At 43.7% G+C, this 22,437-nt stretch overlaps 1 protein-coding gene across 2 annotated transcripts in view; it reads left to right on the top strand.

Annotated features, from left to right (window-relative positions):
* Positions 1–22,437, top strand: part of thap4 (THAP domain containing 4) — a 67,731-nt gene that overhangs the window by 28,984 nt on the left and 16,310 nt on the right. For both annotated transcript variants that reach the window (XM_063046232.1, XM_063046231.1), the window contains exon 4: positions 13,959–14,062. In XM_063046232.1, the coding sequence (XP_062902302.1) occupies positions 13,959–14,062 (104 nt within the window). The remainder of the gene's footprint in view (positions 1–13,958; positions 14,063–22,437) is intronic.

Here is a 22,437-nt window from a genome sequence, read left to right as displayed (position 1 = left end):
AAAACTTCCCACCGACTTGTGGGAGACGCACCGCTTCCAGGGTCTCGTTACCTCGGGGTGTCGTGTGTGTCTTGCCTTAGCAAACCTGAACCTTTTTATCCCCCTGCTGGGGTATCGCCTGTCCATCACTTCAAACAGTTCAGGGTTCAAAGGGGGAGCCGATCTTGACAGCTGTCCTTCCGTTACTCTCTCCCGTCCCTTCATTAACATCTCCAAATGCTGCTCCATTGTTTTCCTTATCTCTCTCTCTCCTGAAGACAGGTGGCAGACCAACTGCTGATCCCACTGGTGCCAGCACAGGCCAGCTAACATCTTAATCTATGTGTATTCTCGTCACACCTCCCACCTTTAAGGGTTTTTACCGGGGTAAAAATTACAAACATGAATACATTATTTGATACACACAAATACACATCTTTATCAGCTATTTGGCTAATACAGCGAATTTGAAGTTGTCAACACCTGACAGATAGTCAGCCATCACATTTTCTGTTCCTTTTATATGTGTTATTAATAATCCCTTAGTCCAGGCTCCAATTTAGCAAACTTCATAGTGGCCAAAAACACTGATGAGTTGCGATCAATGTAACCTCTCATTGGGTTTCGTCCCGGACCACAATAACAAGGGTCGTCCCATTCCGACTTGGTTTTCTCTCGCAAGGGCTTAGTAGGAGGGGGAGGGGTAGTAACCGCAGAGTTATTGCAAAACTTCCTACAGTACCCCACCATCTCCAAGAGCCTTCTGAGGGCCCTCTTGTCTGTCGGGGTTGGGATGTCAGAGATAGCCCGCACTTTAGCTTGCATCGCTTCCAACTGCCCCTGTGTCACCACAATTCCCAGGTAAGTGACCTTCGTGTGGCCGAACTCATTTTTTTCAAGGTTCACTATCAAGCTGGCTTCAGACAGCCGTATTACATCGCCAATACACACCTCTGTGTTCGTCAGCCCTTTTGTCACTGAATTACTCATTCTACAGGACTGATGCTCGCTAGGTTGGCCGAGCGTAACAAACACCACCCAACATCCCAGTTCTTTGCATCGCCTCGGGACAATCAAACACACGTGTGCAAGTCGTTTAATTACTTCTCCTAAAGAGTCGCTTTGTTCGGGGATTAAAGGAGAGATCTTATCAGCAGAGCTGGCCAAAACAATAGCCTTCTCCCATCTGGTCGATACCATACTCATCTTTTCAAAATGGTTTTTTTTCTCTTATCAGGGGGACCCTAGCTTCATTGATTTCTGCGCTAACACCGACTAGGTTTGTTAGCATATCAAAAGCCTGTGACCATCTCAGTTCGCGTCTGCCATGATCAATAACATCCTTCCCCCTGGGCAGCCGGTAAACTTCTTTCATGATTCCACCAACTGTTTCCTCCAGCACCGCAAAATGTCCATCGGGGGGTACCTTGTGGGCCAGGTTAAAAATCTCATCCCCATAACTCTTTTGCACCACCACCCCCCAATTCCTCATCTGTGGGTACGGTAATTGGTCTCCCTTTCTTCCTTAGCACTTCCTCCTCCACACAATAACCTACTGGTTCCCTTGTTAATTCTGCGTCAGAGAGAGCTGTCTCCGCCAAAACCATCAGCCCCTCTTCTCGCTCCGGCGCCTGCACAAATTCTTTCCTGGCTAATGCTAAGTCTGTCTCAGCTCCCTCACTACCTCTTGTTTCACTACATTCCTTCTTTTCACTTTCTACCCCCTTCTCGTACAAGGCTGGCAGAAACGTCTCAGCTAAATTTACTACCGCAGTCCCGTGATGAACCTGTGAGTCCATGGGCGGGGCCTCAATGCTGGCAGGCTGACCTGTCAATCTCACGACTGGGAACACGATTCCCCCGGCGAGGTCATTACCGAGCAAGACTTCCACGCCTTTCATCGGTAATTCGGGCCTCACCCCGATTGTGACTAGTCCAGAGACCAGGTTGCTTTGTAGGTGTATCTGGTGCAAAGGGACTGCCTCTGTCCCTTCCCCAATACCTTTGACCTTGACCTCCCCAGTCTGGGTCTCTGAGCTAAACTCTAATACACTCTTCAATATCAATAACTGACACGCTTCCGTGACTCTCCAGATCCGCACTGGAACTGGGTTTACTCCCTCCTTCACTGACACCAATCCGGCCGAGATAAACCTCTCACGCCCTTCCTAAACTTTGGCAGACCTTTCCTCTCCTAGCGGTTTGTTTACCAACTCGATACAGCCAGTCAAAATTGCCGTTTTTCCTTTTCCCGTCTCCTTCTTTGGGGCAAAGCACCTGGACGCAAAGTGTCCGACTTTCCCGCAATTATAACAGACAACCCCAGGAGACTTCCTACCAGACTGCTCCTGGTCTACCTTATCCTTCCCACTAGTCCCCGGCTTACTTTCTGACTTTTCTGGCGGACTCTCCCCGCCGTCCTGACTACCCTTCTGGTAGCCTTTACTCGGGGCAAACTTCATTTTATGCGTCAACGCATACTCATCCGCTAACTTAGAAGTTGCGGCTAACATGGCTGCCTCTTTCTCATCTAGGTAGGGTCTCATACCCTCAGGGACACAACCTTTAAACTGCTTGACCAGGATCAGCTGTAGCAGTCTGTCATAATCCCCCTCTACTCCCTTCGAGGTGCACCAACGCTCACAATATGTCTGCATCTCACGGGCAAACTCTAAATACGTGCGGTCCCACTGCTTCCTCGCATTCCGGAACCTTTGCCGGTATGCTTCCGGGACCAACTCATAAATCCTGAGGATGGCCTCTTTCACCACCTCATACCTCTGGGCATCTTCCGCGGACAAAGCTGAGTAAGCTTGTTGGGCTTTCCCTTTCAGTACACTCTGAAGCAAGACAGCCCACTTATCTCTCGGCCAGTCCTGACGTGTAGCAACTTTTTCGAAATGGAGAAAGTACCGATCCACGTCGGTATCGTCAAATGGGGGAACCAGCCTAACCTCCTGGGTCGCCTGGAACCCTCCACCTTGGTTCGGCACGGGCCCCTGCTCTGCCCTTATCTTTAACTTCTCCAGCTCGAATTCCCTTTCCCTCTGTTTCTCCTCTCGCTCCAACTGTCTCTCTCTCTCTCTCTCTCTCTCTCCTGCCTTTCTAACTGTTTCTCTTTCTCCCGCCTTTCTAACTCTCTCTCCTGCCTTTCTAACTGCTTCTCTTCGTGTTCTAACTGCCGTACCTGGAACTTGTGCTTGAGTCTCAGTTTTTCAAGCTGCGCCTGTACCGCGTCTCCAGCAGGTTTTTCAATAGACACCACCTCCAGCTCGCCTTGGGGAAACACACCTTTAGATACATAGTACTCTACGATAGCTCTGTGTATCTCCCCTCTCCTCATTGTCGACTTCCCCTTAGCAAGATTCAACCATTTGGCCACAGCTACCAATTCCGCTTTCCTGGCATCCTCTGATGCCTCCAAGGTCGGCGCCTTTATAAATTCCTCAACCTCCATTTCTGCTGTTTGTCTTTTCTTTCTTTCGGGAATTTTAACCCGATCAATTTACTCCGTCCCAAATTTAGTGTTCAAAATTCCGGACGAGCCCCCACTTATGTTACGTACCCCGTAACTGGGTTGCCAAACCAGCAGAAATGGATCACTCAGTTGGAGCCTGGACTACTAGAACTAAGAAAGTTTTATTAAAGAAACAAGCAACACAGTACTCTAATCAAAAGGATAATAAATACAACAGTTCAGCAATGATAAACACACATGTACACAGAATTAAGATAACAGGATCAATCAAGCTCTATCGTCGTCTAGGGGTAAGTGACCAGTTTCAAAGTGATGCAAAGTTCAGTTCAATTTAGTTCAGTTCAGTTCGCAGTAATCACTGCCGTGGGAGATGGACAGTGGGGGGAAGGAGAGAGAGAGCAAAAATTAATGAATATTCAAACGTCTTCCACACAGACCTTCGATATTCTTCGCAGTCAGCTTTCGGGCGAGTCCTTTGTGATGTCATCTGAGGTCACCGACCGTGACCCCTCCGTTTCCAGATACGATTGTTTCTCTGCGGTGAACCTGGCACCCAGGCAAGGGCGGACACACACCAGGTTCCCGCTGATCGTGCCTTTCCACCCTGTGCGTCCATGGCTTGGTCCCGCGACCAGCCTTCCAAAACTTCCCACCGACTTGTGGGAGACGCACCGCTTCCAGGGTCTCGTTACCTCGGGGTGTCGTGTGTGTCTTGCCTTAGCGAACCTGTCCCTTTTTATCCCCCTGCTGGGGTATCGCCTGTCCATCACTTCAAACAGTTCAGGGTTCAAAGGGGGAGCCGATCTTGACAGCTCTCCTTCCGTTACTCTCTCCCGTCCCTTCATTAACATCTCCAAATGCTGCTCCATTGTTTTCCTTATCTCTCTCTCTCCTGAAGACAGGTGGCAGACCAACTGCTGATCCCACTGGTGCCAGCACAGGCCAGCTAACATCTTAATGTATGTGTATTCTCATCACAGCTGGTAACTGAAATGACGAGGGCTTGCCCTGAGTTGCAAAGATAGTTATCAGAACCAGAAGATGGCCCCACTACAACTGTGGCATTTCTTTTGTACTGCAATGAAGTGTCAGTTCCCGACCATTGGATCTGATCTGGGGCTTGGAAAGCTTTGTAAATTTAAGTCCTGTGCTATCTCATATTAACGTTCCTTTTTTAAATAAAATGCAGATTTTTTTTATGAGTAGGATTTTAGTAGTGAAGTACAGATTATTCTCCTCCCTTGTTTTCTGGCTGTTGCATTAGAATGCTATGAGTAACGTGACCAAATTACCATTCTGTTTTTCCAGCTGCATCTCTTTCACCAAGTAATAACATGGCTCTTCTTGTGTCTTCAAAGTTTCTGGCAACACCCTCAAAAAAAAAAAAAAAAAAAATTTCCACTGTTTTTAAAAAAAAGCAGCACAACTTGTTAACCCGTCTCTAATCCATTGCAGTGAATCACCAAAAGTTAGAGAATCAGCTTTCAACAGGCACAGTAGAGGCATAATTTTGGATTTAAACGTTGATATCTCTGGAATTATATCAAATTGCAAATTAATTTCTGTTAATGTCTTTGCACTCTGTGATATTCTTGCTGAATAGAATAGAAATTGAATGTAGTCAATCAGTATTGCATAGGTTCCTTTGGATATCTTTTTTTATAACTTGCTTTTGCTGACATGGTTATCAGAGAGTCCTTTGTTGATAGATATTATCCAAACAGGAAAAGCATTTTTTTTATACAGATTTGGCATCTATCTATTTTTCCCCTTTATCTCTAAGCCTAAATACCTCTGGTTTTTGCCTCAGAATTGTTTGCTTTTTTAAAAAAATATGAAAATGCAGCCAACCAGCCTGAAGTGAAGATGTCTTTTGAAGAAATAGTTTGTATTTGCATGAATATACCAAGTACCTCATGCTAAAGCAAGAGAATCTTCTCATTGCTTGCTGTTATAAATTCCTTTTGAGCTTTCTATATTTCTTACAATCTTATTGGTAAGTTCCTAGTCCCCTAAAAAGCAAATGGCATTTGATGTTTCATTAGCTGTCATAACCTTTCACAACACTTTTTATATAATTTGCAGGACCTTGAACACCTAAGTATCAAATGGCACCCGTTCTATTATCTAGGGACTTCTCATCCATGATCCTCACTGGAGTTTACATACCACCAGTGGCCGACTGTAATCAAGAGCTTGAGATACTGCATGATGCCGTCACCAAACAAGAAATAGTCCATCACAATGCCTTTTAGATTGTACTCAACCAGGTTTGTTTGAATAAAACCCCGCCCAGGTACCATCAGCAGATAACCTGTAGCACCAGAGGTGCCAACACACTAGACCACTGTTATACTAAGATAAAGAATGCCTACCATTCCATGTCCAGGTCACATTTTGGTAAATCTGATCACTTGCCTGTCCTCCTATCTGCATACAGGCAGAGGCTAAAGAGCAAGGTTCCGGAGATGAGGACAACAAAGAGGTGGTCGTGGAAGGCAGAGGAGCCTCCTCCTCCAGAGAAGTGGGATTGCTTTGAGTTGCTGGATCTGAGTGAATACTCCATGGTTGTTATGGACTTCATAAGGACAGTTGTAGATGAGTGGTTTCCTCAAAATCATTCAGTCTTTCCCAACCAGAAACCCCTGGATGAACCATGAGATCCACAATCTGCTGAGGACTAGATCAGAGGCATTCAAGTGTGGTGACCAAGAAAGTTACAAGAGGTCTAGGAACAACCTCTGGAAAGCCATCTCGCGGCTGGAGTGGCAATTTTGGACTAAACCTGAGTCAGTGAAGGATGCTCGACAGTTGTGGCAGGGCTTGAGTAAAATCAAACAACATGGGCAACACAGGGCTTCGTTTCCAGATGACCTCACTGCCTTCTGTATTCACTTTGACCATCAAAACATGGAGGAACCATCACAAACTCCCACAGGCCCTGATGATCTTGTGATTTCAGTCTTTGAGCATCCTTCAGAAGAGTGTACTTGTGAGAAGCATTCGGGGTACCTGGCTGTGCACTAACAACCTGACCTGTGCTGATCATTTGGCTGGAGCGTTCACTGAGATCTTTAACCCCTCCCTTCGGCAGTCTGAGGTACCCACATGCTTCAATTAGACTGGTGCCTAAGAAGAATATGGTAATCTGCCTCAATGACCATGATCCAGTGGCACTTACATGCTCTGTGAAGACACGTTTTGAGAGGTTGGTGATGAAGCAGCTAAACTCCTCTCTGAGAAGCAACTTGGATCCACTCTAACTTGCCTACCTGAGCAACAGGTCCACGACAGATGCCGTTGCCTTGGCTCATCACTCAACCCTAGATCATCTGGACAGCAAATGTGCATACATCAGGATGCTCTTATTGATTACAGCTCAGCATTCAATACTATCATCCTTCAAAACTAATCAATAACCTTCAGGACCTTGGCCTCCTTGGCCAGTTGGATCCTCAATTTCCTCACTTGCAGACCCCAGTCAGTTCAGGTTAGCAACAACATCTCCGCCACAATCACCATCAGTACAGGTGCACCACAAGGCTGTGTGCTTAGCCCCCTGTTTTACTCACTTTGCACTTTCGACTGTGTGACTAAGCAGAGCTGCAAAGCCATATTCAGGTTTGCTGACAGTACAATTGTCGGCTGAATCAAAGGTGGTGGTGAATCTGTAAATAGGAGGGAGATTAAAAATCTGAGTGGTGCCACAACGACAACCTCTCACTCAGTGTCAGCAAGACCAAGGAGCTGATTTTTTTTTACTTCAGGAGAAGGAAACCGGAGGCCCATGAGCCAGTCCTCACTGGAGGATCAGAGGTGGAGAGGGTCAGCAGCTTTAAATTCCTAGATGTTACCATTTCAGAGGACCTGTCCTGGCCCTAGCACGTAAATGCAATTACAAAGAAAATACAGCAGGGCTTCTACTTAGGAATTTGCAAAGATTTGGAATGACATCTATAACTTTGACAAACTTCTATAGATGTGTGGTAGAGAATATATTGATTGGCTGCATCACAGCCTGGTATGGAAATACCAATACCCTTGAATGAAAAATCCTACAAAATGTAGTGAAATCGGCCCAGGAGGCTCCCCACCATTGAGCACATCTACGTGGAGTGTTATCACAGGAAAGCAGCATCCAGTATTAGGGACCCCCACCATCCTGGTCATTCTCTCTTCTCACTGCTGCCATCGGGAAGAAGGTACAGGAACCTCAGGACTCTCACCACCAGGTTCAGGAACAATTGTTACCCCTCAACCATCAGGCTCCTGAATCCAAAGGGAATAACTTCACTTGCCCCATCACTGGACTGTTCCCACAACCTACGGACTCATTTTCAAGCGCTCTTCATTTCATGTTCTCAATATTTATTGCATATTTGTTTGTTACAATTATTTCTTTCTTTCTTGTATTTGCAAAGTTTGTTGTCTTTTACACACTAATTGAACGCCCACACTAATTGGTCTTTCACTGATTCTGTTTTGGTCATTATTCTGTTATAGATTTATTGAGTATGCCCACCAGAAAATGAATCTCATGGTTGTATATCGTGATGTATGTACTTTGATAATAAATTTACTTTGAACTTTATTGTAATCTGTCCTATCCTTATAAATGTTTGGGGTTATGGCCATAATGTTTCTACTGTTGATTTCAGCACGTTTGCCTTTTTGTGAATTCTAGCACAGACATAAAGCAAATAAAATTTCTATGACAGATTTTTACTTGCATGAGTTTGGAGCAGCGTCTGTTCCCCTGAATTCTCTGTTCACCACTGTGAGTCTCTGAGCTGGACAATGGAGATGATTGATGTGCATTTAGTTGGAACAGCCTTTTTGAGACTATTTGGGATTATTAATAGTGCAATATTTTAGTTTCCAGTGTGCTAATAAGGCTGTATTGTTTGGAATATTTTTCACTCCTTATTTTGGAACTGTCTGTACCCAGCTAAATGTTACGAATTTCATTTTGGCATCCATACTTGCACTACAGCCCAAATGTGAACCAAATCTTTCCCCTGTAGTCCTCTATAAAGTTCCTTCCTCTTGCCTTAAAGCTATGGCCTTTTGTATTTAATATCCCTACTGTAATATTGATGTGATTCGGACATTGCTGTAGATTGAACAACCACGTTTATTATCCAGACTTCCATTTTTACTTCTCCACGTCCTGACATCATACGCACTCTGACGCTACGAATACTCACACAATACATTACATCCCCCTTCTCAAGATTTTTTTTTCTTTTTACAACACTGTGAATTACAAAAACAATGCCTCTAGGTATGTCCTTCTTACAGTGCAACAACCATGACATAAACTAAAAAAACTTACCTTGTACTATATTCTGCATTGTATCTTACAATACTAACAGCAGTGTATTTTCTTTTACTAACATAGACTAATAAACCTTTTATTTCATACCTTGGAACTTATGACATGTGTGACTTTGCCTCAAACTGTGTGAGACTGTATGTATGTCTAGTCTCTGTATCTAGCTGGAAGTTTGACTTGTCTCCCAGACCATGTGTGATACAACTGTGACTGTGCTTGTCCTTTATCCGTGTTAGTCTCTCGAGTGACCTCTGTGTCTCTGCGGACTGCATCATTCTTGGTGTCGTTTGTTTCCATGTCTGTGTATGTGGAAATGTCCTGTGCATCTGTACGTGGAAACTCCCTCTCGCCTGTCTTCAGCAGATGCTTCCTGCTCCTCCTGTAGACTCTTCCATCCGGCGTGCGAACTATGAAGGATCTTGGTTGCTGATGTCTGTTCACAACCACAGCTGGTTGCCAAATGTCTCCTCTCTGTATTCTGACATTTTCACCTGTCTGCAGATCTGGCAACTGTCTTGTATATCTGTCATAGTAGCTCTTTTGCTTTATTTGTTTGTACCTTTGCTTGTCATATACTTGAGCATTACCTTCAGGAATCAGTAGAGTTGTGGATGTTGGCAGTTTGGACTTCAGGCGACGTCCCATCAACAACTGCGCAGGAGAGAACCCCACACCCTCAAGTGGTGTGTTGCGGTATTCAAGCAGAGCAATGTAAGGGTCACCGTTGCTGCTATGTGCCTTCCTGAGCATGTTCTTGACAGTTTGTACAGTTCTCTCTGCTTGTCCATTAGACTGAGCGTGCCCTGGACTGGAAGTAACATGTTGAAATTCCCAGCTTTCTGAGAACCCTCTGAACTCGCCGCTGGCATATTGTGGACCATTGTCACTAACGACAATATCTGGAATACCATGTCTTGTGAATGTTGACTTCATTGCGGTAATGACACCTCGACTGGACGTGTCACTTAACTTGGTGATCTCTGGATATTTTGAATAGTCCACACAAAGCAGATATTCTGCACCATTGTAGTGAAAGAGATCTATGCCAATCTTCTCCCATGGTCTTCCTGGTAGTGGGTAGGGAAGCAGAGGCTCTCTTGGATTGCTGTTTTTGTTTTCATTACAGACGGCACACTGAGACACAATGTCCTCTATCTGAGTTGACATGATTATATAGTTGTGACTCGGACACTGCTGTAGATTGAACAACCATGTTTATTCACTAGACTTCCAGTTTTTACTTCTCCACGTCCTGATGTCATACGCACTCTGACGCTACGAATACTCACATAATACATTACACCTACCATGCGTAAAAGATAATGATCTTTTCGCTGCCTCTCATCATTTCATTTTCTCCATGCGGTTGCTCCAGTGAAAATAAAGTCCAGTCTCTCTCCGTAAATCCAGACAACATCCACTAGAATCTGTTTCCAACAAAATCACATCTTACCTGGAATGTGGTGACCAGACCTGCATACAGTGCCCCAGTTGTGGCCTGACCATTGATTTGTATAGTTACAATGTTACCTTTCAGCTCTTGATGCCACTTTTGGAATAATAGACTTGAACCTCAATGTTCATCAACATTTCTTAGTACCCTATTATTTACCATACTTCTACTCCAATTTGACTTCCCAAAATGGATCACGTCACACTTGTTGGGATTAAGTTCCATTTGCCCAACTTTCCATGATCTTTATCCTGCTGTAGCCTTAGACAGCCTTCCTTACTATCTGTAACACCCCTGATTTTTGTGTCATTTACAAACTTCGAATTGTACCTCCTACATTCACATGTAAGTTATTTATATATATCACAATTAATGGAAGACCCAGCTCTGACCCCTGTGGTACACTACTTGTCACAGATTTCCAATAAGCAAAACGTTTCTGCTCCACTACTTTCTGCTTCCTATCAACAAGCCACTTCTGGATCCAGTTCGCCAGATTACCTTAAATTCCATGTGTCGACCTTCTGGACTAGCTCATTATGCAGGACCTTGTCAAATGCCTTACTAAATTCTATGTAGGCAAGCACTACCACTCTGCCTTCATCAGTCATTTCAGTCACTTCCTTAAAATCTCAGTGAGATTTGTGAGACAGAATTTTGACTGCACAAAGCCATGTGGGCTATTCCTTGACCATCCCTTGGAATTTCCTGCATTAATTTCCTTATGATTGATATAAGACTCACCGGCCTGTGATTGTTTGCCTTAACCCATTTCCCTTCTTAAATAAAGGAATACTGTTAACTTCTATAACCTGTATTCTGGTACCTCACCCGTGCTTAATGATGAATCAAAAAATACTGTCAGGGCTCCCGCAGTCTTCTGCCTTGCACCCTGAGATAGATTTTAGTCACCCTTATATGTTCTAAGATTTCTAATATCTTCAGCTTCTTAATGCTGATACGGAACTGACTATCAAAGTTACCCAAAACCTTCCTTATCCTTAGTGAATAGAGATGAGACATGCTTTTTAAGGGCCTTACCCACAGCTCCTGACTCCACATCTAGGGGACTACTCTTTCCCGCTCACTCTTAGGTTCTTCTTCATCTTAACTGCCAAGGATATCTCATGGCCCCCTTGTGCCCTTCTCTAAGTGCTCCCCTTTGCTCTCTATGTTTCTTAAGAGTCTTTCTCAATTTCTGTTGCCTATATCTGTCATAGGCCTTTTTAAAAAAAAAAGTCTACCCTTTATTATCAAAGTTTCCCAAGCTACGCTATCTCTGGCCTTTTCACTCTTACTGGAACACGCCCTGTGGTCTTATAATTCTCTTTTGAAAGATTCTCACTTGACACTTTACCTACAAGCATCTTCCCTGATCTGCTTTCTGCAGGTTGTCTTTTATGCTGCTGTAATCAGCTTTCTTCCGATTTAAGACCTTAACTTGAGGACCATCTTTAACCCTTTCCATAACTACTTTGAAACTTACATAAATATAGTCACTGTTCCTGAAGAGATCCCCCTCTGACACTTCTCCCACCTGCTCAATTCCTTTCCCTAAGGTAAAGTCAACTACTGTCTCATTTCTCTGTTTGGACAATCCACCTATTGTCTCAGAAAGCACTCTTGGGCACACTTTGCAAATACCATTCCATCTAAACCTTTGCAAGATGGCAAATCCCAGTCAATACTGGGAAAGTTAAAATCCGTTTTTGTTACAACCCTATTGCTCGTGTGCCTTTGTCTGATTTGCTTCCGTACAATATCTCTCCTCTAATTCCCACTGACTGTAGGATGCAAAATGATCACCCTCTCTTGATGCTAAATTCTATTCACATGGTCTTGTTTAGTGATTATACTCTGCAGTAATGTAGTTCATATCTATTAAAAGGATGAGGAAAAACCAAAAGCAGTGGATTGTATAAGTTTCCTCTTGCATCACTGCTATTATTCTTAACTCTAATCCTTTTCAGTTTTCACAGTTGTTACCTGCCCTGGCCCAGTTTATTCTCTTTCCCCTGGTGTGGTATGAGTGGAATTGTTTGCTGTGAAGGCTCCATGATATATGGACTGCAAAGATTCCTGTTTGCCCCTATTCAAGCATTGAATATACTTAAATTACTGCAGGTCAACCCCATCAGTGAGTTACTAGTTGGCAGAGAAACTGAAGGTGCTGGACTTGGTGCAGGTCATGCTGCTGCCTGCATCAGAGAGGTGTTGGATCGGAGAAGGTGCACAAAGGTGGTGTGCGGTCTAACTGCAAGTGATCATCTTACTCACACCTCTTGTGATGGCAAGACCCTGTTGGACATTGTTAATGTGGATACTGCATTCACTGATTTATTGACGGACGGCGGGGGAGCTGTGTGGCCATGTTTGTAGCGAGGACCAAGCCTCGAGCCACTCTGTCACCAAGGAGAGAGGTGTTGGAGTCAGTACACTCCTCCGGAGTGCTGGGAGCAGTGTGGCACGGTGTCCAAGCTGGAGTCAATGCTCTCTCTCTCTCTCCCCCCCCCCACCTCATGCTCACTTGACAGCTGTATTGTGTTCGACTGCTGCAACACTCATGCACTCTGGGTGTTGGACTACTTTTTCGTGTGACTGTATTTTGTCTGCTTGCTTTCTTATGTGCTATATAGACCTTGCGCTGTGTATGACTGTTGGTACTGTTGCTCCTTGGCATCAGAGTGAAGCTGTTTTGTTTGGCTGTGCACAAAGAAAGCAAAATGGTGAAGTAGTAATCATGGACTATTCAGAAATCTGATGCTGGAGAGGAAGAAGCTGTCCCTCAAACGTTGAGTGTGTTTTTTCAGGCTCCTGTACCTCCTCCCTGATGGTAGCAATGAGAAGGGGACATGTTCTGAATGATGAGGGTCCCCAATAATGGATGTCACCTTGATGCAGCAGCTTGTGAAGATTTCCTTCATGGTGGGGAGGCTAGTGGCTGTGATAGAGCAGACTGACTTTACAACCCTTTGACCCTATCCATTGGCGTCTCCATACAAGGTAGTGATGTAACTGGGCAGAATGCTCTTCACTGTACAATTTGCTACCAAATTTCCTCAAACTCAATGAAATATAGCTTCTGGCATGTTTTTGGAATTGCATCAATGTGTTGGACCCAGGACAGATCTTTGGGGATGTTAACACTCAACATAACGGGTGTAGAATCTATTTATTTGTGACCTCTAGATGTGATTGTTCCATTCCAGACTGACCTCTGTTTCTCTCTGTAAACTAGAAGTCCAAACTGCCTGTATCATGATTAGCACCTCCTGATGAACGCTGAGCTAGCTGGCTCCTAGTTTGTGTGTCTCAATTTTTTACATTCATTGTCCTATATCAGCCCATTATATAATCACCTCAGTAATATAAACCCTTCCTTTAACTCTAGCCACCTGAGATTTTTAATGACTCCACTACTGATGTCTGTACTGTGAGCTGACAAGGCCCTAAACTCTCCCAGAACAACCTTGCTCTATCTGTTTTTTCTCCCCTTCAAGATCTTGCTTAAAACCAACCAATGTGACTTCGTATTAATTTGTTTTCTGCTGTTCTTTCTATGAGATATTTTAGAACACTTTTACTGCATTAAAGATGCTCTATATAAATGGAGTTGATGTTAATGCATACCATTGGTTTGTATTAGGAACATTTCAGAAAGCTTTTCTGTGGAAATGGTTTATAAACTAATATTTATTTTTTTCTGATGTAAGGTATTGTGGAGATTGAAGAAGGAGAGATGAAGGATCATGAGTTGACATTGTCTTCGCATTCTGTGGCTCGAATGTCCTTTGCAAAGGAGCCACATGTCCAGCAAGTAAGCATGGGGCTCAAAGGTCTGGGGTTTTCGCTTTGGTTACAACAAGAGTTCCTATTTATTGTTATTATATTGTATTAAGTGGTAGTGACTGTAACATAATGGTGTGACTATATGGTTAATAGGCTGTCCTCTCTATAGTTTCCTATCAGAAACCTTCTCCAACTCCAGCATTGAAGGAATGCTCTGTTGTAAAGGTGAAATTACCATGAGAAGTAATCCCAGCTAGCTGCCTTTAGAGTAAATAGAAATATCTCAGAGGTTTTAAAATCTTTCATTTGAGGTTAACTTCCGTAAAGGAGAGGGGAGTAGATCTTCTCAAGGTCAATATTCTCATAATGAAAAACGAGCAATCCACTGTACTCACAGGACCATCATTAAGTGACTTGTGAATCCATACGTTGGTTATATTTATCCTGCAACTAATATTATTTGAAGCAAAGTCATGTATTCACATACTTTGTTGCCCATTTGTGGATTCAGCTCCTTGTGAAGTGGCTGTGATTGAACCCTAGTGGCTGGAAAATGTCTTGAGTATGAGGAAGCAGTTGACACCTTGCGTGGCATTACCTAGTTAATCTGTCTGTTCAACAACTGCTAAACTATGATCTAGCTGATTTTTTTTCCCCTATGGCTTTGAGCACCTCATGAAGTTATCTCCTTGTTTGTCCTTCCACTAATTCTTTTTGACCTCTCACTTTGTTTGTATCCCCTGGTAATAGTTTTAACTCAATTTCTTTGATCTTTTTGGCTTCACTATTTTCCCATTGTGAACATTTTTTTGTGATATCTGCTTCTTGCTCTGTCTGCTCTCTGGTATTGTATTTGACCCCAAGAACTCTGACTGCGTATCTCACTGTTCACAAAGTTTGCCAATTTTATCCTATGGCATCAGCTGACTACTGCCTCAGCCTCCTATCTCTACTGTTGAAACATTGCTCTAAGTTCTTGTTGTCCTTGACTTGGCTTTTCCAATATAATCAAGCTGAACTTTAAATACCATTTAAGTTATTTTACAGGAATATAACTGAAAGAGTTGGGTCTTGTTGACAAAGTGAGTTTAGAAAGACACAAGATAAGAAAGTAGTCTGACAGATTCTTTAAAAACGCAAACACGAGGAAATCTGCAGATGCTGGAAATTCAAGCAACACACACAAAAAATGCTGGTGAACGCAGCAGGCCAGGCAGCATCTAGAGGAAGAGGTACAGTCGACGTTTTGGGCCAAGACCCTCCATCAGGATCTTTCTATAGATGCTGCCTGGCCTGCTGCACCCACCAGCATTTTTTGTGTGTGTTGACAGGTTCTTTATCAGTAAGGTCATGTTGGAGATTGGGGGGGGGGGGTCAAAGGTGAGAAATCTAAGAAAATGTTCATGGATTTAAATCAAAAGCTGATAGTTTTGCAGTCACTGTTGTTTTGATAAAAACAGCAATCTAGCTACTCCTGGAAGTGAATGGTAAAACCAGACATATGCCAGTAAGTTGATCTATCTGAGGCCTCCATCAGTCAGAGTTGACTATGGATATTGTGTTCTAGCTGTCTAGATACACAAGCCTGAGCAGTACGATGTGGAGAGCAAACCACTGCCCACGTAAGAAGCTCCCACTCTCCATGAATCTGCTGAACCCAAAAGAACGGCAGAGACCGATACAGTTTGATACCAGCGGCATCGCAGGAGTTGCCAGTCAGCATTGAACTCAACGTAGGACTGCCTTAGGGACTCCAGCTCTGGATTTTTCCCTCAAGGTTTACTCCCGAAACCTCCCCCCATGAGCAGGTGGAGCAGCAAGGCAGCGAAGGTCGAGATCAGAGTTTTCCTTTTCCTAGATGAGCTGCCAACCACAGCTGCCAAGCCCCATCTGCCCAAAGCGACTGGTTTTAAGGTGCCAGTAACCCACCCTTTCCCTTTCTCCTATCAGTAGGAACGGTTCTGCCTGGCTGAGTAGCTAATCCATAGGAAGGCCAGGAGCTGGACTTGGTTGTCAGAGGCTATTTGAGGAGCACGCCATTGGGAGCATTAAATAGGTAGTGGGAGCTTGTCCCCATTACCACCCCTGGCTATGATAACCTTAAATTGGTCTATATTCATAGGTTAAGACAGCAAACATGATTTGGTACAATTGGGATCAGCCAGGATGGGATGGAATAAGGCTTTTTATGGGAACAAGTGATTAAGTGTAAACTCAAGTTCTTGAAAATGCTGATCCTTGGGATTGTGCACATTTGTCCTGGCACTGGTATAGGATGGATATACACACATCAGTATTTAATTTCAGATTGTTTAAAATGAAAGGCAACTGAAATCCACTCATTTTTCTCACTACAGTGTCAACTAGGTTGGGAGGAATGATGACAAGTGTAAAATGTAAAGAATAATCAAGCTCGGGCTGAATGTGTCCTTGCCCAAATGCTCTTTGTACTAGGGCATGTATTGGTTGTTGGAGCCTTGCGTCAAACTACCCCTGCCAAACTCAAGGCTGGATTTCTTCCTCCATTGATAACTCTTCAAAACTCAGCATATTCCAGAATTCAGATATTTCTCCTGGCGTTGAAATTTGGTACTGATTGTAGTTCTTCAGTAGGGGAGCCATATTCACCACTGTTTCCCCCAGATCTGCAAAAAGTTTGACGTAGCCACACTCACAAAACTATACCCCAGAGACAATGTGCTAGATTCTCCTCCTCATCCTTCTGTACATTTCGTCCAACTTGAGGGTGTGGGACCAGAGGGAGTACAATGAGAAGCTTTGACTGCAGATTACAATGCTAGCTGCTATCTTTCCCCACCTGATAAATGAGTGTTCCTCCAAATATGAATAACACTTTGAAGAATTAGTTTGAAAATGACAAGGCCATAAGGTGTACGCTGGTGTGGAATTTCAATATCCGTCACCAAGAATGGCTGACCAGTGTCAGTACTAACTGGGCTGGCTAAATGCTGAAGGATACAGTTACAGTCTGGAGCTGTGACAGATAGTGAGTGATTCAACATGAGGGATGAGCTCTTCCTCATCAGTCTACCCCTGGAAGCTGTATCTGTTCATGACAGAAATGACTGCTGCAATGTGTTTATGGAGACAAAGTCTTATTGTCAGATTAAATGCACTTCCCTCATGTTGTGTAACATTACTATAATTCTAATTAGGATAAACTCAGATCAGGTCCAGCAGTTCAGAAACTGGGTATCAATGAGCAGCTGTGGACAATTAACAGTTGCAAAACTAGTATTTCCACCATCTGTAAGTTCATTGTTGGCTGGATCCCTCACCTTGTTGTTGCAGTCAAGTCAGGATCGGTCATGGCTCAATGAGTACATAACCTTACCTAAATATGAGCTATCAACTTGTTGAATCTACAACATAGGATTTCACTTTGCCTGTCAAAATGTATTGAAACCTCAGAAGGGCACGTCTATCTAATGGTTGACGAAGCCATACCTTGTCATAGCAAGGCCATGAAATGCGGAAAAAGTTAGCTAAACCTTTTCAGATACTGCTCTGATTAACTGCTTTGTGCTTCCTTGCTTATCCATCTACTGAGAAAGTCTCCTCACCATTGTAGTCTCTCATATCTTTGGTGTGCAGAAAGTCAGCCACTTCCATGGCAGGATGCTGATAAAACCAATTCTCGTTCCTCCTTCGGTATGATTCAACAGATTGTGAATGAACATTGCGTTCAGAAATATAACTTTGAACTTCTAGACCAAAAGGCAAAAGAACAAAATGTAGGTCAAGTGGCATCTATTCCACTGAAGCTCAGTTATAAGCTCAAGGAACAACAATACAGTCATTTCAGATAACCATCCTTTCCACCTTGTATCTGAGCTGGCCAGTTCTCATGTAGTATTGTAACTTAAACTCAATGTCATGCTCCACAAATGCTTCTCGAGCTGCTTGCTATTCCAGCATTCCCTTATTTCAAACTTCCACTACTGCAATATTTACAGTAATACCTTTTTCAGAAGTATTTAAAAACACTCAAAAAATGTGCTCTGATTTGCCTCCTAAATAAAGTCCATCGGCCTTCCAGGAATGGGCCTGGAACAGTGTGGTACTTGCCTTATCGTTGTGGCCATCTTACCCAATACCCAATTGTGGAGGTTTAGCTTTTTTGGCTTTACAGAGATGGGGACAACGAGCAGTGAGTCTTGACAATGAGTGAATTACACAGCCATCACCAAATGGTTTCATCTCTCAACTGGCTGCACATTCCATCCTCCTTTTGGCAGAATGAAGGCCAAAGCCTGTCCATTCACTTCTGTCAGAGATTCTGTATCCCTGTGTCCAATTTCGTCTTCATTTACCGAGTCTGGTGTTTAAATAACCTGTGTATTTTGAATGACCTTTGGAAAGCTCCCAGCATAGTGCCATAAGATATGTCTATTTCTAATTGCAATCTAGCCTCTGCAAACATCACCAGGCCACCAATATACAGCAGGGGTCCCCAACCTTTTTTGCAGTGCGGACCGGTTTCATGTCGACAATATTCTTGCGGACCGGCCGACCGGGAGGGCGGGGTGGGGTGTGGAGGCGGGATGGTTGCCAATGGACAAGAGTAGCAGTCAAACACGTTGCGTTTACCCAGAGACAGACTACAATGACCATGAAGCCTTGCGCGGGCACCAGTGCGCATGCGCGCTCGTGTCGATTATTTTTCTATAAATCGTTTTTGGTGATTCTGTTCGGACGGGGGTGTTAATCACGACCGGAATATCGGTGATAAGTGGCTAATACACTCAATTTTGTTTCTAAAAGGCTTTATCTCACGAATTTAATATTAAACACACAGCTCATTTTCCTCGTATGAATATAGCGATAAGTCAATTATCAGGGGAATTTGAAGTAAGTGTTGAATAAACTTCCAGTAGAAGTGTCAGAAGCAGGTTCGATATTATCATTTAAAGAAAAATTGAATAGGTATATGGACAGGAAGGTAATGGAGGGTTATGGGCTGAGTGCAGGTCGGTGGGAGTAGGTGAGAGTAGCGTTCGGCACGGACTAGAAGGGCAGAGATGGCCTGTTTCCGTGCTGTAATTGTTATATAAGTCAATAGCATCATAGCATTTTAAGTAACGTTTGAATATTAAACACAGCGCATATTTTCCCCGTATGAACTTATTAAATCATTGCAATGCACCAATATCGCTGAATCAATGGGAGCCCTCGGCTTGTTTTCCTGCAACAAGACAGTCCCATCGAGGGGTGATGGAAGACAGCGATACTCGAACGGGGTTCCTTACGTCCAGTCTAATCCGCAATTTAGTTTTTGTTACATTCATTGCAGAGATATGTTGGAAGTGGAAGCAACATTTTCGGTGCTTCCGTGGCTATCTCAGGATATTGAGCCTTGACTTTGATCCAGAATGCCGGCAGAGATGTTATGTCAAACATACTTTTCAGCCCGCCGTCATTTGCAAGCTTGAGGAGTTGATCTCCTTCCCCCGCTGAAATGGATGACGCACGGGTAATGGCTCAACAGTGGCTGTGACAGGGAATGAAGAAAGGTGCAGCTGACTCATATCGCCAAATCATATCGTTTCCTCACAGCCCGGTAGCGCATGCTCTGCGGCCCGGTGGTTGGGGACCGTTGATATACAGTACATTCTCCTTTGCCCTCTTAGACCAATAATTTCTTCACAATTACTGAACCACCAAAGCCAAGTCATTCATGTTGAATGTTCATACCAACCTGCTCAACACTATAACTTGAACTTGCAGTCTAGAGGTTTTACTTTGATGAACTTCAGGGTCCAGATGAAGGGTCTCAACTCAAACCATCAATGTCCTTTTCTCTCCACAGATGCTAACTGACCCACTAAGTTCCTCCTGCACTTTTATCTGTTGGTTGGTCCAAATTCCCACATCTGTAGTCTCTTGTGTCTCTGGAGATCTTACTTTTTGGTGAAGTAATTAACAGCCTAAAAAGGATAATATAAATGCAAACAGTTCAGTAAAACTTCAGCATGTTATACATTTGCCCTGCCTCAGCAGAACTGTTTAACAAACCATCCCTATACTTGCCAAATCAGTGCAGGAACAATTGAAAAACCTGGCACATTCAGGACTTTATCTGCTTTTCTGGACTGTCGGGTGTTATTTCTGTTTAATCTCCAGTACCCTTTTAATTCACTTTTATTTAAAATGTTATCCAGTGGCATGAATTTTCCAGTGAAGAAGATAAGTTTTAATGGAGCTTGGAAAACGGGGCCCCATTGTGTTCAGAGAAGTAGAGAATCAGGACCCTGGTGTATCACAGAGTGCATGGGAACTGGAGCATGGTGTGTCCAAGAGACTGGGAATCGGTGTTCAGTGAGCCCGGATGCTGAATCACCGGGATTTATGAAAGATATAAGAGTGTATTTTTTGGCGTTTAGCACAGTAACATTTGCTTGCTGTGTCATTCACTTGAGTCTGTGCAAATACTTGCACACACAGCTGGGCCTATGATGTAGAACAACAGCAACACAGTCATTGGAGTAAAACTGTATAAATAAAGTGAATTTAATCTCGGTTTAAAGCAAGTGGAAAATGTTAATGTTTCCTTTGTATCACTGAAGTTGTGTGGGTGGCTTTTTCTTTGCAGAGCATCCTTCCTATCTGACATTGATCAGTTATCTCTCAGTCTGGCTTTGCTGAGCTGGGCAGGTTCTGGTCACAGTGACAGATAGAGGCTTAGAGTTGCAAGTTGTTGAAATGAACATTGTCACAGTCAAATAGTTCTGCAGCAGAGTTAAGGTTTTTCTGGTGCTTCAGCTGCTGAAGCAGTGTAGAACTTGTGTTTTGAGTTCTACGTTTAATGCAATGAATCATCTATAATCAACTGATCTTCAGAAAGATTTAAGTATTTGCTTTCATTTGCTAACTTGGTCTAAGTGCTGTCACAAGTGACAGTAGGTGTCTGTTTCCCTGTCTCCACCATGTCTGTTTTTGAGATGAGCTTTTCTATGACGTCTTCCTTTTTCAGAGAACAGAGCTTTTGTTCCCCGCCCCCCCCCCCCCCACCGTTGATGGAGCCATCACTAGAATCTCTATTTCCCAGATCTGTTTTTACCCCACCTTCCTGCAGACAGAAAAGGGATAAAGCTCCCCTGCCCTTGTTCATCTGGTGTATCATTATTTAAAGTTTCCCACACCAGCCACCTCTTTATTCCTCATCCCCTTCTGCTTTCTGCAAGAACCACTCTCTGTAAGCTCCTTGTCTGTTCATCCCTCCCCCTCCCCAAGCATTTTCCCTTGCGCCTGTTCCTAAACTCGTCCCTCGCCACCATCCAGGGCCAAAAACAGCCCTTCCAAATGGAGGCAGTCACTCACATGCATCTCCTTAATAACATCTCCCCCCTATCTTTCAACCCAGTGTGAACTCAAAATGATAATTGTCCATTTCCCTCCACTGGTGCTGCCTGACCCACTGAATTTCTCGAGCAAATGGTTACTAGTGACTCTTACTGTTTGATTGACATACAGCTTGGAACAGGCCTTTTCAGGCCTTCAAACCACACTGCCCAGCAATCCCCTAGTCCAATCACGGGACAATTCACAATGACCAATTAACCTGCCTACCAGCACATCTTTGGACTGTGGGAGGAAACTGGAGCACCCGGAGGAAACCCACACCATCATAGAGAGAACATACAGACTCTTTATAGTCATAGTCATACTTTATTGATCCCGGAGAAATTGGTTTTCGTTACAGTTGCACCATACATAATTAAATAGTAATAAAACCATAAATAATTAAATAGTAATATGTAAATTATGCCAGGAAATAAGTCCACAACCAGCCTATTGGCCCAGGGTGTCTGACCCTCCAAGGGAGGAGTTGTAAAGTTTGATGGCCACAGGCAGGAATGACTTCCTATGACGCTCTGTTCTGCATCTCGGTGGAAGTGCAGGCGGTGGTGGGGATTGAACCCTGGTTGCTGGTAGTGTAAAGCGATGAGCTAACCATGACGCTACCGTGTACTACTCCTCCTCAGATTGTTTGTTTGCCTTTCCAATTTTGTGCTAAAGGAGTTGAATGCTCTGTGTGCCTTGGATTCTATTTTTTTTAAATTTAGAGATACAGCACGGTGAAAGGCCCCTCCGGACCAACGAGCCCAACTATTACACCATGTGACCAATTAGCCTACTAACTGGTACGTCTTTGGAATGTGGGAGGAAACCAGGGCACACAGAGGAAACCATGTGGTCACAGAGAGAATGTACAAACTCCTTATAGACAGCAGCAGGAAATGAACCCGGGTCACTGCACTGCAATAGCATCATGCTAACCACTACACTGCCATAGTACTCCTATGCCCAGATCTTTGTTCCTGGGGAAAAATGTTGGTTAATGTTCAGCAGGTGGAATTGATGGCTTTGTGGCCAAGTTTG

This window comes from Mobula hypostoma, chromosome 4, assembly GCF_963921235.1.
Source record: "Mobula hypostoma chromosome 4, sMobHyp1.1, whole genome shotgun sequence".
NCBI lineage: Eukaryota > Metazoa > Chordata > Chondrichthyes > Myliobatiformes > Myliobatidae > Mobula > Mobula hypostoma.
Note: the sequence above shows the minus strand (reverse complement) of the source record. Positions and strands in the feature narration are given on the sequence as shown.